Below are 16,813 nucleotides of genomic sequence, written 5' to 3'. Positions count from 1 at the left end.
TCGCAATTAAAAAAAATAGGCTTGTTCATATGTTCAGCAACTATTATGGGCCCTATAATACACCCGGTGCAATGCGACGCAAGGCGCAGCGCAAGTGTGTTTGCTAGTTTGCGTCCGGCGCCGTTCGCGTTTTCCCTTTCAGCGCCACGTCCTTAAATTAGTAAATGCATTTGCGCCAGTTAGTGCGCCCATGGGCGTGCTGGTCTAAAAAAGGTGTGTTCAGGCGCATTGCTATTTTAAGGAGCTGAAAATAGACTGCACCATAGACCAACTCAAACCTGGTCTAAAGTCTAAAGTCAATGGCGCAATATTTTTTGGTTAGAGCGCGTTGGTAGAAACTGCACCTCTGGGCGCGTCCACGGTGCGCGTTGACTTTGCTTATTACACACAGGGATACGCATCACACAAATATGCCAAATATTAAAAACAAAAGGATTACAGTGTAAAAGAATATTATTGTGTAGGCTACATAAATATAAAAATGTAATGATGAATAGTCATTGTGTGTATTAGAATTAGGATACCTATTTTCAATTCAGCCTATTACTACTTATAATGATGAACGAAACTGGCTAATTAATTGAACAATCTTGCCAATACACACACATATTAACAGACTGATCGCGCGGAGCTATTTGAAAGCTTGCATCCAACGCAGACGACTGAAAGATTGACTGGCCACTTAACAGGTAATTTCAGCAAAACATCACTCGTTGAACTCCTCAGTTGAATCGTTGTGTTTAATAAGTCAGTGTATTTTATAATGTTATATGTTATAATGTTATATCCTGCTTGTCCCGTAGATGATCTGCTCGTGCGCTTTAACTTCGCGCACAAGCAGATCAATTTCTTCGCTTGAAAAGCGTTCAGCTTTTCCGCCAACAAATTCCGGCATGTAAATAGCAATCCGCCATGGCGCGAGCGCATCTCGCTCTTAAAGGGAAGGGGAGATGACACTCTGATTGGTTTATTGAACGTTACACGCATTACTCATTAAGAGAATAGGGACAACCCATTTCAAAAATGACGGACCGTTTTTCCGTCGTTAAAATAGCAAAAGTGGATTTGGACACGCCCTGAGTGCACCTGCGCCGTGCGCTTTACACTTTGCGTTTAGATCGTTAAAATAGGGCCCTATATGTGCGCATTAAAACTTACATTAAGTCATATAGGCATTTACACAATCAGTGTTTGGAACTGAAACGTATTTCTTAACAGGTGTGATTTTCAAACTAACTAAAACCATCACCTTGGTGTTGCTAGAGCTAGGCTCTACGTTTTGAGATCAGGAATTTATTAAGCACAGGCAGCTTCAAATTTTTTATTTTTTTATTTTTAATAAAAGAATGCACCATTTGGGTCATGCAGAGCACAAAACTGATCAGCTCCAGTCAAATATCAAAACTGGATCTAAAATATATGGATGACACAAAGCTTATATTGTAGTCTTTGAGAGTTACAAGAACCACACATGAATTGTAACAATTAGTAATGCAGTAACATAACATAATATAAAAATTGTGATGTTTAGCAGTGTGTTTCTGACTGTTATAAACTCCTGGTGTGGAGAGTTTAGTTACCTCTGGAGAGTTTAAAAATGGCGGTTTTCAAAAATTCCAAATAAATTATTCTGGAATTCTGTAATCACTCTAGGAATTCTACCCCTCTGTGAGGATTTGATTCCATAGGAGGTGCGCAGCGGCCCTGGTTGCCGTAAAGCAGTGTGTGTCTGGGAATTGGGTTGTTCTCCAGGCTGGGATATATCGGCCCCAAGCCCCTGTGTCTGGAGAGTTGGGAAGTCCCCTGCCTCCCAACCCAACACTGGTGAGCCCGTTAACCACAGATTGCATCATTAAAACATCAAAACAAAATGATTACCAACAGGCTTGGAGGGCTGAGGGATTCTCTTGAGATCAGGGGAGTGACTCCAGAATATTCAGTTTCCTTGAGAACGCCTCAGTGAGAGCGTTTACATGCACAATCTTACACCGACTGTGCTTAATAAACCATCAATATGTAGGTCAAGTGTTTTTTATTTAAGGTAAATTACATAAGCAGTTTAAGCAAAATCAATTCGGTACACATTGATTTTGACCATTACCCCAGTTTCCTTCTGCTTGTAAACACCTTTACCAGTGTTCTGGTGGCTTCAATGTGTGCATGTCTATTTACATTCTGACATAGCTATTTAATTGTGAAAATGTGAGATGACTAGCTGTCTATAACAAAACACTAAACAATATTTGTTATTTTGATACTGACTTGAAAACATTTAAGGGAGCAGATCAGATTAAACGATGTGTTGTCAGCATCAGTATTCAGAGCAAAAACTATTATTAAAAAAAACATCCCAAGGCATCCTCCAGAACATTTGTACTCAGAGGACAAATAAAACAAACACACAAGAAACAAATCACAAATTCTACATAACCATAAACACTTCCTGCTTCTTTAATTCAGTTTGAATGCAATAATACGATGTCCTACCAGCATGTCGACGTATGTATTTGCATGCCTACATGCACCCTGCTCACGCAGACATCACACATCAGCAGCGCATTCTGTAAGGCTATGCAGAGTTGTAGACAGACAGTCACCGAGCACCACAAACTAACAGCAGCCGTCTTTTACAGTTCCTCCTGAACAGGCTCGAAATAAACTTTACTTTTTTTTTTTTAACATTCACACTATAACTACCATAATTAAAGGGATAGTTCACACTTAAAAATAAAAATTTTGTCATTTACTCATACTCAAGTTGTTCCAAACCTGTATGTGTTTCTTTCTTCTGTTGAACACAAAAGATATTTTGAAGAATGTTGGTAACCAGACAGTTGACGGTAACCATCGACTTCCATAGTAAGTAAATGGCTACAGTGAACTGTCAATTGGCAACACTGTCAAGGCTGAAATGAAGTCAGGTGGTACAGCGCTCTTTTGTTGTTTACGCCGTTTACTTTATTAAGTTATTTACGTTATTATTATTGTAATGTTATGTGCTTTGGGACATGAGGTAATTTAACACTCTCCCTGTTTTAGACGAGGTGTGGCTTTGGAGAGCACTCTGAAGGAAGGGTGGTATATTTTATATATAGAACTATCAATAATAAAAGAGAAAAAAAGAATTAAAAAAATAAAAATACTGAATAAAAATAAAATAGAATAAAATAAAATAAAACATACCCAAAATACCCAAGGCCCCAAGTTCTTAAGGAAGCTTTGAGAGTGTCAAATCAGGCATGGGTGCTGGGGAATACCCAGGGCTGTGTGTAACACTGCTCTTTAATTGGCAGGATCACAGGCAGAGCCAGAAAAATCACCTGAGACCTGTCTCTAATTACCCACAAGCAGGTCTGGGATTATTTTGTAAATTACACCAGCGTGGCATTTTGAGTCTATGGTTGGGACAGCACTGTAAACTGATAGGGTGGTACCCAGGAGGGAGAGGTGGTTTTGGAATTTGAGGAATTTTAGCTCATTGTTCACACTCTACATTGCCTTGTTTGTAAACGTATTGTTGGAATTATTCTTCCTGTGCATCTTACACTAGCTTACAGTGGGTGGGATCAACACTAGCATGTTCCTGAAGGTGGCGTAAAGGTCAGGTGAGGGGCCCTGTGCAGAATTTAAAACGAAGTCTTGACATTTTCTCAAGGACTTTTTTTTAATAGCCAGCCACCCATTTCTTTATCCAAAACGACAGAACAGAAGTCCATGCAAAATGTGTCAAATGCCTCAGGATGCCTGTGTGTGTGGGAAGACGTCTGCCGAGTTTTGCAAGCTTCTGCATTTAGAGACAGTGTGCCATGATGAGATGGGGGAGGGGTGAAAGTGTTGTTGGAGCGGCTCACCAGCCAAGCAAGTGACCATGCACAACCACTGGATAGCAAGAACAACAATTAAAAAAAATATAATGCAAACATACAAATAGCCACAGCTGCTTGTGCATATTGAGAGCTCCACCAAATCCCAACGCCTTCCCGGAATTAATAGTTCATCTATACAATTTCTTACACACATACTTTCCCTAGCCAGTCTCCATATGCACTATAAACAAAGGATCTTTGAGTGGAAGAGCGTCATTGCTCATCCAGCTGACCTTAGACACTCAGAGCCCCTCCTCCAGATGAGAAACACTCAGCATTCTGTTGCAAGTCCAGGCACCTCGGGGAGATGGGAAAGATTAAATGAGACCACTCGCGCTAGTCGCTACATAACACACATCTAGTTCCTGGAAATGCTTTCCATAGGCATGAGTTTAGACTAGAGGAATGGAGGAGTGAAGAGAGGAAAACAGAACGAGAGGGAGAGCAAGAAAGAGGCATATGGGTGAGGGAGAAAAAAAGAGGAGGGTAAGAGAGAGAAAAATGTTGCCTACACTATGAGTATCTGAAGAAAGTCATATTTCATAGCTGTGCCTTCTACAAAAAAATGTTTACAGAGATGGATCTGGATGGTTGACAAATCAACCACCAATGGACTATTCGATTTGTGAGGTTGCCTTGTTTATCAAGATCCATCCAGATGTTTGAGTATGTAGCCTTTATGCACAACCCCTACAAATCTAATCATGCCTAGAAGATGCAAAAAATATTACAATTCTATATTTTTGTGTCTAAATACATTTTTTTTTTTAAATGTTAAAACTAAAATAAATTATTTTAAATGCTCAAGTGAATTTAGTAGTCACTTATTATTTTACACCAATATAATGTAAATGTGTATAATATTAGAAAATTCTAATAATATAACATGTAGCAGAAGGGAAGATAAAGTGCCATTACGGGTCAGTATGAGCAGAAAAGCTGTCCCATAGAACAATTAGAGAATCTGCCCTAAAAAAAATATATATATTTTCTAAATGATTATATATCTCAAAAACAAGTGCCTGTATTTCTCTGGATAACACTGAATGCAAACTACACATTCGTCCTGCTCAAACGTGCACCCCCATTTTCCTCTGACCTTGGCCATGTGATGTTTTCCTGAGCTGTAAAGCCTCTCCCTCCCCCTTCGCTGAAGTTCAATCCAAACCACAGCACAGTCTACAGCAGATCAGCATTCAGTCACAAATACACAAGCTCACATTCCTGCACACTATCTGTCTCTCCCATCCTCACTCGCCACACTATAGCCATATAACGGTAGGACCACATGATTTCAGCTGCATTCCAATGCTGTTGTTTGAACAGAGATAATAGTCCTCATGACCTTTTGGAAAATAAATGAGCGAGCTGTTCTTACTGATGCAGAGAAAAAAAAAATGTGCAAGAGAAAGAGGGAAAAAATATTATTATTATAATATATATATATATATATATATATATATATATATATATATATATATATATATATATATATATATATATATATATATATATATATATATATATATATATATATATATATATAGCACATCCTACTGGAAAAGCTTGAGAAAGTCTGACTCGCCTGCAGATTTTGCTGTCTAGGTATTAGGTTGGCCAGTTATATAGTGAGCATATATAACTGGCCAACCTAATACCTAGACAGCAAAATCTGCAGGCGAGTCAGACTTTCTCAAGCTTTTCCAGTAGGATGTGCTTCAACACCCAAACACAAGCACATGGCCGGCAGGCGGGGCATGAAAACCATACACAGCTCTCATCAACTGTAGTGATAAAGGGAGCATCGGCATCCCTGTCATGTGACTTTACCAATGGAGTCACATGAGTCTCACAATTTGGATATGTTCAGAATAGAAAACTAGTATACTGCTAACAGTATACTTAGCAATATAAGCTAAGTATCCTGCAGATCAGTTCCTAGAGTTTTTTTGTGACTCTGCGATCGCTGAATACAATTCAAAAATCAACAAAATATCAATTTTTTGCGATCCTGCATTATTCACCATTTCACCTCAAAATATTTGCAAAACCGAAAACGTTTTAAAAGTGCGAAAGAGAACTCAATTCGGTACTGTCATACTGACCGGTGTCAGACTTGCTGCAGATTTCTGTGCACACGCTTGCTGCTTTCAGTGTGCAAGTGCCGAATTTTGTTCTCTTTCGAGGCTTGTTGTCCTTGAATGGTCAAATACACAATAATCTCAAAATGTCTGTCTTGGCGGTTATATCTTAAATGAACAAAAAAAATAAAACGGTTTGGGACATGTGTCAATATTGAATCTGTGCATGTAGGTCTTAAGGCCCATATATACAAGTGAAATCGAAGCACGAACTGATGTGACGTAATTTCAGTCCAAAATGAATTTCGTTTTGGGAGTTTGAAACCGCTTGCCAAAGCAAATTTTCCAGAAAAATTTGCTAGGGCTGGTAAACACCTTTGTACCACCATTGGTCCATGGCGATTACGTAATAGATAGGTGCACAGAAGCTCCGCCTTCTTTCATGTGGAAATCTTTTCCGGATTATTTCTCCTGTTCAGTTCTCTGAGGTCAGACATCCGTGAGTGAAAACATGAACACACTGGAGAGCTGCTTTATGGTAGAAATTGAAGCTGTACTTCTGATGAAATGAGACACTGATTGTTTTTCATGTTTAATATGGTAAAGCTCCTTGATTTTAAGCAATCTATTATATAAAGGGCTATATAAATCTAAATAAATCAACGTGATGTGACTTTACTAGAGTGCCGAATTGCAGAGCTTGTGCAAACATATCCACATTGTTATGATCAGATGCTTTTCTAGTGTTTTATTTTAAAAAATGCTCGATGATTTCTCAAATTTGTTGTTTTTGTTTCATTTGTTATCGAGAGGAAAGCGCTGTGTGGATATCTACATATTCATCTAAATATTGCTCTCAGCAGAGTGGACGGCTTCGGATGTTCGCTAACAGTATATCACTGGTCATGTATTTCGAACTTCGTTTTACCGCTAAGTGAAGAACAAAAAATAACTTTGCTGAGAGAATATAGTGGCCTTTAAAGTGAAAGCAACCCAATATACACGCTGCTGTAAATTTCTGGAAATTACCACCACAAAATCAGTAACTGATTATTATTATTTAAATGGGAAATAGAACACAGATTGACTTGTAACTCTTTAAGAGGCACTATTAAAGATATTAGTTTCTTATTCTGAACATAACCAGCAAATCCCTGGCAGGCCCACCTGGTTTCCTGTGACCAGCACAACCTCCACTTAAATGGCCAGCACACATTACAACTTTACAGCTGGCAACAATAAAATTACTTATCTTTGTGTGCATGTTAAATAAACATCCCTCCAGGCTTGACTTGACTGTGAAAACTTTGTTTGACCTCATTCATGCTGTCACAGAGGTTTATGGGCTTTAGTGAACACTATGGGATAAAACATGCAAACATGCACCAGTGAATAAACAGCCTGAGGGGTTACTCATCCAACTGTAACGTCTCAATGATTCAGATCCCGAAAAAAAACACCACCGATAAAGCTCCAACGCACAGCCCACAATGATAAAAGTTCGGTATTCGACGAGCTTGACTGAATGACTTTGCTGGCAGGCTTGTGGCGGCGTCCGGCACATTTCTGGCAGCTGTTAAAAAAGTAATAGAATCAAGCAATGATTCTCAGCTCAGGAACAGACACCTCAATAACAATTAAGAGCGATGTGGGATACCGAAACCAAATCAAGCAATGGGAAGAGGAGGCGCAGTTCGGACATAAACCATATCAGATTTGATTGAGTATAGAGCTTCTATCAGATTTCAAAGTGGAGGCCTGCTGAGAGCTCCGTCTGACATGGTTTGGGGGAACCAAGTCAAAATACCAGAGGCTTTAGAGTTTATTAAATGGATACGCAGTGCAGCAAGCTGAAAATCGAATCTACATGCAAAGTCTCTGCACTTCTGTGAACTCAATGGCAATCTTTACAAAACTCAAGCAGAGCAAGGCTCGAAATTGTGGCTATTTTGGATGCATATGCTCCTGAAATTTAAATCTTTGACCTCAAAATATATTTGGGAGCATTTGTGCAAGTGCAAATAATGGTTGAGGTGCGACCCGTTTTCATTTCTGTACGAGAAATTCGCTAATTACTGCACAGTATGTGCTTGCTGTGAGCTGATACAATGACCGATGCACCGTTCTAGCCCATAACCAATTAAACTTCATCTATACATTCTTAACTTTAAAGCAGATTTGAGGTTGGTTAATATTAGCAGTCAATCACTCCCTTTCACTGCGCTCCGTTTTCATGTGACATGGTGCTAACTAGCATGCAAAATGTAAAGAGCTGAAGAGAGAAGATGAAAAGAACACTGTTGCATTTCACATACCCAGCACTTGATGGTTAACCTGGTTGACTACTTCACTAAAACGCTCCCACACGGTACTTTTCTTTCCTTCCTTCCTTCTGTTTTGTTTTTAATTCTCCTTTTTGAAATTTCTCTCCTATCGGTTTCACCTCCATTGCTGCTTGAACGTGGACCTCGCAACTTTGTAGCTTAATGAGAGTCTGCAAATTAGTGCCTGATGAAAAAACAATGTTGGAAAACACTTACATCGGAATAATTTCTGTATATTTTTATTTAACTCTGTAAGCTCTGAAGGTATTTTTAGAGTTGTTTTTTTTCCTGAGTGACATACACAAAAAGTAAAGACTCATAACTCCAAAACTATAGCAAGGAGAGTCAAAGGGTAGGTATTGTTTGGGGGAAAAATATACATTTGGACATTCTCATGCTGAGAAACTGCTGATAAAATATTTTTTATTATAATTTTAGATATCTTTCTTATTTGACATGCATCAGCTCAGGAAGGAAATATGGTAGTAGAAACTTCTTTTTTGGTGAAGTTCCTCAACGTGAGCTGTGGTGAATAAAGTAATCAAACGTTACAGCATTTGGAACCAAGGAAGCCTTTTTGTTTAGCCCTTGACACCCGGAGGGCATTTTTAAAATTGTTGCTCCTCCGTGAGGAATCTCTCATGATCGATGCAATGGATTATGTTGATTTTGGACTCATTCCAATCAGAAGCATCCACTGTAAGTAATGATGTGCCATTTTTTATGATCTATGCATGGTTTCATGAAGTTATTAGCGAAAATGTGATGTGAAAGATACGTTTGATTTTACTTCACTATGTGTACCTGTGTAGTTTTATGTGTCGTAACTCCGTGAGGAATATCTTGTGATAGTCACAACGTTTTATGTTGATTCTGGAATCATTTTACTTGTGAGAATCTGTTTATATAACAATGTGGCATTTTCTACAATCAGAGCTTGTTTCATTAGGTTTCATGCGAAAACATGACATAAATGCTGCATCTGTATATTATTTACATATGTGTCTTGTGGGGCTTCACATACAAAACTACTCTGTGAGACCCTTCAAATGACACATGACTATCTGAGCTGTATGATGTTTTTGACATATTACAGTACATAGTTAAAAAAAAAAAGTATTTCATAAATTATGAAAACTTTTTTTTATTCAGTAAATAACTTGGAGAGTGCCAACAGAGTCTGCAAAAAATGGTGGGACAAGTGTGTGGCAAAGAATGTGGTGCTCCTAAGTTTTTGAAGTTTTGAGCACCAGTGATACCAAGTAAAAAAGTTAATTTCAAGCCCTGCTGAGGCAGTGTACTAAACTCCTTTCACAAGAATGTGAGAAAATCCTTCAGGTCACAATCCAAAAAAAAAAAAAAAAAAAAAAAAAAAGGGGGGGGGGGGGGGGGTGGGGTGTAGAGGACAGAACCTTGATTTTAGTCCACAGAAAGAAGAAAGAAAGAGTGCATTCTCTCTGATATGGGGATCATCCTCAAAGTACACAATAACAGCTGGAATGCCTTCATAACACTGGAGACTGCCAGCTTCATGTCTAAACCCAGATGTGCCCTCTCATCTGGACTGGGGTACCAACAGCTCCTCACTGAGTATTTCAGAGAACTGTAAACAGCTATGAAACTCATAGTGCGGTTCAGATGAGTTTCATTTAATGGCATATGAAGAAAATATATCCAATATTTTAATAAGATATATAAACAGCTGTTCTTTGTAAAAATTACAATACTTGCTCAAATCCAGCTACAATGACTTATTGATGAGTAATCTCACCTGAAGGCATCGCCCACAATCTCCACTTCACTGTCCGTGGAGGTGACGTTGATTTCCTCGCTGGCAGGCACTGCAGGTGCAGGAGTCGCTTCGATCACAACCACGTCTTCATCCAGGACACCTAAATGATAACATGGAAATTAAGCTCATCAATGCTAACATTCAAGCAACACTGCACTGAAATCTACTTGTACAGAGCAAATATACACGATTAAGAGCACAATTATGGAAACTGATACAGGAAGAGATGTAACTGAGCAATCAATAATCTACCCATTTTCTTTCCAGTAGTACACATTTGGCCAAGGCAAGTTTATTTATATAGCACATTTTATTAAAAGTTAATTCAAAATACTTACATTTAAAATTAAAAGAAATTAAATCATTTGATGCAATCAATGCAAGTTAGCTACTGTACATGCCAAATCTGTATTGGAAGATTCATAGTTGTTAAGCATGGAGTTAGTAATATCACCAAACAGAACTACAAAAATAATAGGCGGTGTTATAAAACAACAACAACAACAACAACAACAACAACAACAACAACAACAACAACAACAACAACAACAACAACAACAACAACAACAACAACAACAACAACAACAACAACAACAACAACAACAACAACAACAACAAAGAATATACTTTTTTAAAGTCATGTTTGAAGCAGTGGTTCTTAAACTTTTTGACTCCAGGGCCTAGGGATGTTCATTCCCCCCCAATCGACATCCGAAGCTCATTAACTGATCATTAATAGTTAACCAACAACATTGTCAAATTAGAACTAAATTCAGTTAAAATGGAAAAGTGTCTGTGACTCACATATGATGATGTTTGATGTCACAAAAACATCCAGAACTTGAATCAGTGAAGGGCTCCTCAGGTAAAATGTTTATTTTTGAAGTAACCAACACACATTTTGTGTATTTGAAAATCTAACAGAATCCCTGCGGGTTTTTGATGAGAAGCACATACATACACACTACCATCAAAGATATCTGTTGTCATATTCTGCCTCAATCTGTACTTTCATAGTGTTATCTGAGCTCCCCAAGTCTTCTGAAAGCTACACTAGGCCACTCATTAATCTAGAGCAGAAGCAATATAAGCCTCAGTAGCTACAGCTGTTTAATTGATGATGGTTTGGTGCAGCAGTGGAGCCAACCAATGCTTCAGGCAGGCGTGCTTGTGTGTGTTCTGGGGAAACTAAATGTAGGTCAGTCAAAGATGTGCGTTGCAGTATGCCGGCACAGGCTTTTGTAGTACAATCATTTATCTCTCTTCTGATTGGCTCTACTGCTCAACTTCTCATTCCTTCTTTAACTCAAGCCCTGCCTGGATTTGGTGTCAAGAGGCCCAGGGTGTGTTCAAAATAAAGCTCTCAAGCATAGCTGGTACATGTCTCAGTGCGACTGACAAACAACTTCTACTCGAGCTCCATTTCAACAGAAAATTACAGACCTTTGAAAAACATTGATTTGAATTACAGTAGTGACATGATCCCCACACAGTTTTTAGTAAAAGATGCAAAAGACTTAATTGATGTTCATTACATTCCTTCCACCATAATTTTTTAAAATTCTATTAATTTTGGCTTCACAAATCAGAATTAAACTTTTGCGTCTCTCATGAGCATTGCGGCACTAGTTAGCATGTGCACCAACTGCACAATATACTGAATACAATATGTTAAAACAAGTCTACTTCAGTATTGTAAGGTTGTTGTGCTGTACTATCGGTGTTAGGCATGTTTGTGCACTGAGGCAGAAGCTCTTGGCTCGGGAGATTCATCATCATTCTCTGGGGTGTGTTGTTAAGGTCGGCTATCCCACTGAGTGCTGCTGCTTAGCACCCCGCTCTTACCCCGTTCCCCACGCTGCCCACAAGAAATGATCACACTACCAAATATAACTTCAACTTACACCAGTAAACACGCAGCCATATATTATGTATTCAAACGTACACTATCATTCATGGTAACAATTCTGCAATCCTGTGGAAATCTGCTATCATAAAAGCACTTCTGAATAAACTGAGAATCACAATATTTTGTTTCAAACAAAGATTGCGATTCTCCCACAATTCTGAACATCAACTAAACAACTCAGTGCTAACTGTGTCAACTAAACAAAAAAAAAACAATTTACTAGAGGTTCTGACAAAATGTTAAGTCCTGCAGTCTAATGTTTAACTTTCAGATAGCACAGGTACATCACAGAGACGTCTATTAGATGTGCGTGTTTTCATCTGGAAGACTTTTTTTTTTGTTGTTGAGTGTTTTCTTTTCTGCAACAAATCTGAGAAGTTTTCTGTCAGATGTTAAATAGACATTTAGAAAATCTCTTTAAGATGTTTATGATTTAGAATGCAATTAAAACTGACTTTTTAAAGACGTTTGTACACAGCAGATGCGTTCTTTATAAGACATCTTGGAGATGTATGTGCTATCTGGGTTAATTTGAATTAATCATTTTAAAAAACAGTCTGAATGAATGATTCAATGACTCTTATAAATACTTCACTTGTTTCAATACTGGATGAATCAGCGTTTTTGAACAAAAATCTCAAATTAATGATTCAATGACAAATACATTTTTAATAGTCACTTGTCACCACCTAGTGGTGTAATGTATCAATACAATCTTCATTTTAAGCACCAAGTTAAAAAGTGATTTAATCTATTTTGATCCTACCACAGAGATTAGTGTTTATATTATCCAACCTAAAAACTTTTAGCCCAGTACTATTTTGATAATTTGAATATTTGTAACAGAAATAATGATACTGTGTGGTTGAAAAGACTGTCTGTGAAGCGGTTTAATACCAATACATGGCTTTTTATTGTCGGTGGGGGGAGTGAATGTACCATCCTCAATACCACGACCCTTGAGCAAGGCACCGAACCCTCAACTGCTCCCCGGGTCCCGCAGCAAAAAAAAAATGGCTGCCCACTGCTCTGGGTGTGCGTGTGTTTGTTCACTGCTCTCTGCCATGTGTGAGCACTTAAATGGGATAAATACAGAGCCCAAATTCAGAGTATGGGACATCATACTTGGCTACATGTCACGTCACTTTCACTTTTTCTGACTTCTCTCTCTGGGTCAGCAGCAGCACTAACGCAGATTTGAATATTCTGGTGTGCTATTTTTCAAAGGTTTAATAGACATTGCAGAATTGTTGTCATTTAAGAACAATATTGCATGGGTGTTTGATTAGAGATTGCAAACTTTTAACGATTAAAGGTGCAGTATGTGATAATTTTATCCGCTAGAGGTCACTAGAGGCCTATTCAAAACAAAGGCGTAGCTTGATGACGGCAAGTTTGAGTGTGGAATCTTGGGACATGTGGTCTCCACCTCAACAGATAGTGCAAAAGGACTTGGGAAGAAAACATGTCAATGGATGCGAATATTAACGTTACTGTAGTATGAAGCAGAGCAGGACCGAGTGTTGTGGGAGCTGAACGAGGACCTGGAGCGATTGCGCAACACGCCTCACGAGCAGCGGGACTTTTATTATGCCACTGTCGCCGGCGCTGCTTCCGCTTTACCATATATATTGACAGCACAATTTTTATTATGATGTAAAATTATGATAACTACACTGTAGCTGCTACAGTAACTAACAAATCTATCCAATACTGGATTTCGTAAGTGTCTGAAAAAGACAATTTTCACATGCCACCATTACATATTGCGTCATGCTATATTGCAATAGGTCAAGTCAAGGTCAGCAAGACCTCCGCACAACAAACACTCAGATTCCAGCCCCTCCAAGAAAATGTCCGTTCGTCCACCCATCCATGTCCTTCCAGACAACTGGCATCAATCTCAGACAAAACAATTACAATACAGCAAATATAGTTTGACAGTAAATTATCAAATTAATTGATTACCGTTTAGTCAGATGATATGAAAACTATTACCCCTTGTTCAACAAATATATACACTCGTGTACATTCAAACACAAAAATTGGGCATACATAGCAAACCCGAGTTCAACGATTTGCGCGAGTAGATTACATACAAAGTCAATGCAAAGAAGGATCAGACTATGGATCAGACACGTCCTTGCGCGGGTCTAGAGACGCGATGCCCCGCGTTTGGCGTGTATGCCCCATAATACTAATCGTTTTGATCGTTATAATGGCATACTGTCGAGTAAAACACAAGCAAGATCAGCATCTCTTTGTAGGTGAAGTATGTCACAAAGCTCTCTCCATCTAGAAAATGCAAAACTGATATTGATCCTCGCTCTTTCTCTCCTCTTGTCCCAAACTCTTCTTGGATCGTTTGGTTGGAACGTACGCTTACGTTTACGGGAGCTGTCCTTTTCGACAGAACCAGCGGCAGATGGTAAACAGTAATTATGTTCCATAAATAAGTAGCACAATCCACCATAAAACGTGCAAGAAGTAAATAAGGAACTGCTTCAAGCAGTGGTTTACTGGACACTAGACACATTTGTCCACAACACTGTTGTCATGTGGTTTCTACGTCAGTAAAGGCGGTAACAAAGGGTAACTGACGTCATTGACAGGCGACTGCACTGCCCCGTGTCACTGTTTAGAATGGGAATTTTCTCATGATTAACAAGTAGTTGAAAACATTAGAGATATAGTTAGTAATCAGCTGGACAAAATATATAACACTCGCCTAGTGGTTTTCGGATATTTTACTGTGAATATCTTACAAATTGTACCTTTAATCGTGCAGCTCTAGTTAGCCTAAAGTAAGAAATGACCCATGGAAACCTCTGGGTGCTGGAGAGATGCTCTGATCTCATCCACTCAGTCATTTCCAAAGAAAATCTCTGATAACTATTAGGTTTAGTAATCTAACTCAAACTGATATTCTGACTTTTTTAAATGTTAAAGATCTCAAGATTTGTGGAGAGATTATTTAAAAAACTAATTTTAAAAAGATTGTAATCAAAGTACAAATTAGTCAAAATAACTTTATAGCCAAGCATGACTAGAAATATCTACATTCACTAACAATATAATAAAAAATAGTAATAGAATTTGGCTAATTTCTATGTCTATGTCTGTTTTTGAGTAGCAGACCACTCATATGTACATTTGTAAACATGCTGATGTGTGTGAGTGGAAGCAAGAGAGAGAGAGAGCGAGCGCGAGAGAGAGCGCGAGAAAGAGAGAGAGAGAGACAGAGAGCGAGATTAAGCACTAGGCCACTGGTTATGTATGGCATGTCTTCCTCTGATGCATGCTTAGCTGCAGATATTTAACACATTTTTGCGGTTTTATGTGTGTGATGTGTGTATGTTCAATCGAGTGGTTTAGATCTCTGTGAGAGGAATGCGCAAGGTTTAGGTAATTTTTTTTTTTTTGGTACGGTAGAGAGAGCAGCGTCAGACTGCTAGGTGAGGATTTGCTGTTGCTCAACAGGAAACTCAAACATTCTGCGACATGCAACACGCACGGAACAGCTTGCTAATGCTCTTTTCCATTTTATCCTTTGTAGCCATCTCTCAAAAACAGAAGATTTGGCCAAACATAAAAAATGTTTTTTTTGTTTTTTTTTTTTAGAATGTAGCTATTTTCCCATTGCGTTTATATCTATTTTGCCACATATTCTTAAAGGGGGACTAAGGGAACGAGACTTGCTCAGATCAACAACAACTTGAATGTTCATAAAGGGTAAAAAAAATATACGTAGTTCGCGGACAAGCTACGCAATATCGTGTTCATAATCGAAGGCGATTCATCTGCGATTATGAACGCGATATTGCGTAGCTTGTCCGCGAACTACGGCTCTGTATATTAAGTGCCGCTCCATTTGAAAGCAGGTGATGGACATTTACCGCTAATCACAGAACCGGCTTTACTGATGAGACACGCATGACAATCTCATGGGAATAGCCCTAGTTTGGGGTCAGTAAGATCACTCTAATGTGCTGATTTGGCACTCAAGAAACATTTTTTTTATTATCAACAATGTTGAAAACTTTGATGAATAGATTTTTAAAAAAAAAAGAAAAAAAAAGAATAAAAAACTTTCACTATATATAATCATATATTGAAAATCAACCAGGGTTTCAATCTGGATGCTGATTGGTCAATACAGTGTTCCAGCAGTGTTTTACTTCACAGTTACAAAAACAGTTTTGACCGGTTCACCTGCCAAACACCTGTGGTGGATCGCTGTTATTAGTGAATTGTGTAAATATGAAAAGTATTTACCTAAAAAGGTGTTTTCTTTTTTCATCAAATACAAAAAAAACATTTTCAGACTCAACAGGAATAGAAGAAAAGCCAATGTTCTCATTCGAACAAACCAGTTACAATATGAACTAACAGTGAGCTCTTTGTGTCCTTCAAACAACTTCCTTTGAAAACAGTATGTAAATGTAGCTGACACATGGCCTAAAGGTTAAAATAAGTATATGAAACGTGTCAGTTGGCCGGTAACATTCTTATGCCTGAACCTCTCCCGGAATGTCCGAGAGTCTTGATAGCGGCTCCCTGACGCCGGCAAATTATATACAATATCCCGGAAATCGAGCAAGCGAGAGAGAAAGCCTGTTTCCACCTGGTATTCAGATGCGTTTTTGGTTAAATCGATCACAAGTGGTCAGCCAAGACACATTTCTGTTACACCTGGTATTATCATGTGTTTCAAATGTGTCTTCTGTGACCACTTGCATTCAGATTTTGTGAAGACCCAAGCCTCTTTTTTGTCATACTCAAATACATCACTTTCGCCACATGAAATATATAAAATTTCGTGCCATAGGATGTCATAGGTC

The 16,813-nt window shown here is 38.5% G+C and overlaps 1 protein-coding gene across 4 annotated transcripts in view; it reads right to left on the bottom strand.

Moving 5' to 3' along the window:
* Window positions 1-16,813, bottom strand: part of rnf111 (ring finger protein 111) — a 42,592-nt gene that overhangs the window by 16,850 nt on the left and 8,929 nt on the right. For all 4 annotated transcript variants that reach the window (XM_067399520.1, XM_067399522.1, XM_067399521.1 and 1 more), the window contains exon 3: window positions 10,043-10,163. In XM_067399520.1, the coding sequence (XP_067255621.1) occupies window positions 10,043-10,163 (121 nt within the window). The remainder of the gene's footprint in view (window positions 1-10,042; window positions 10,164-16,813) is intronic.

This window comes from Chanodichthys erythropterus, chromosome 11, assembly GCF_024489055.1.
Source record: "Chanodichthys erythropterus isolate Z2021 chromosome 11, ASM2448905v1, whole genome shotgun sequence".
Taxonomy (NCBI): Eukaryota; Metazoa; Chordata; class Actinopteri; order Cypriniformes; family Xenocyprididae; genus Chanodichthys; species Chanodichthys erythropterus.
This window is presented reverse-complemented; position numbering and strand designations above follow the sequence as displayed.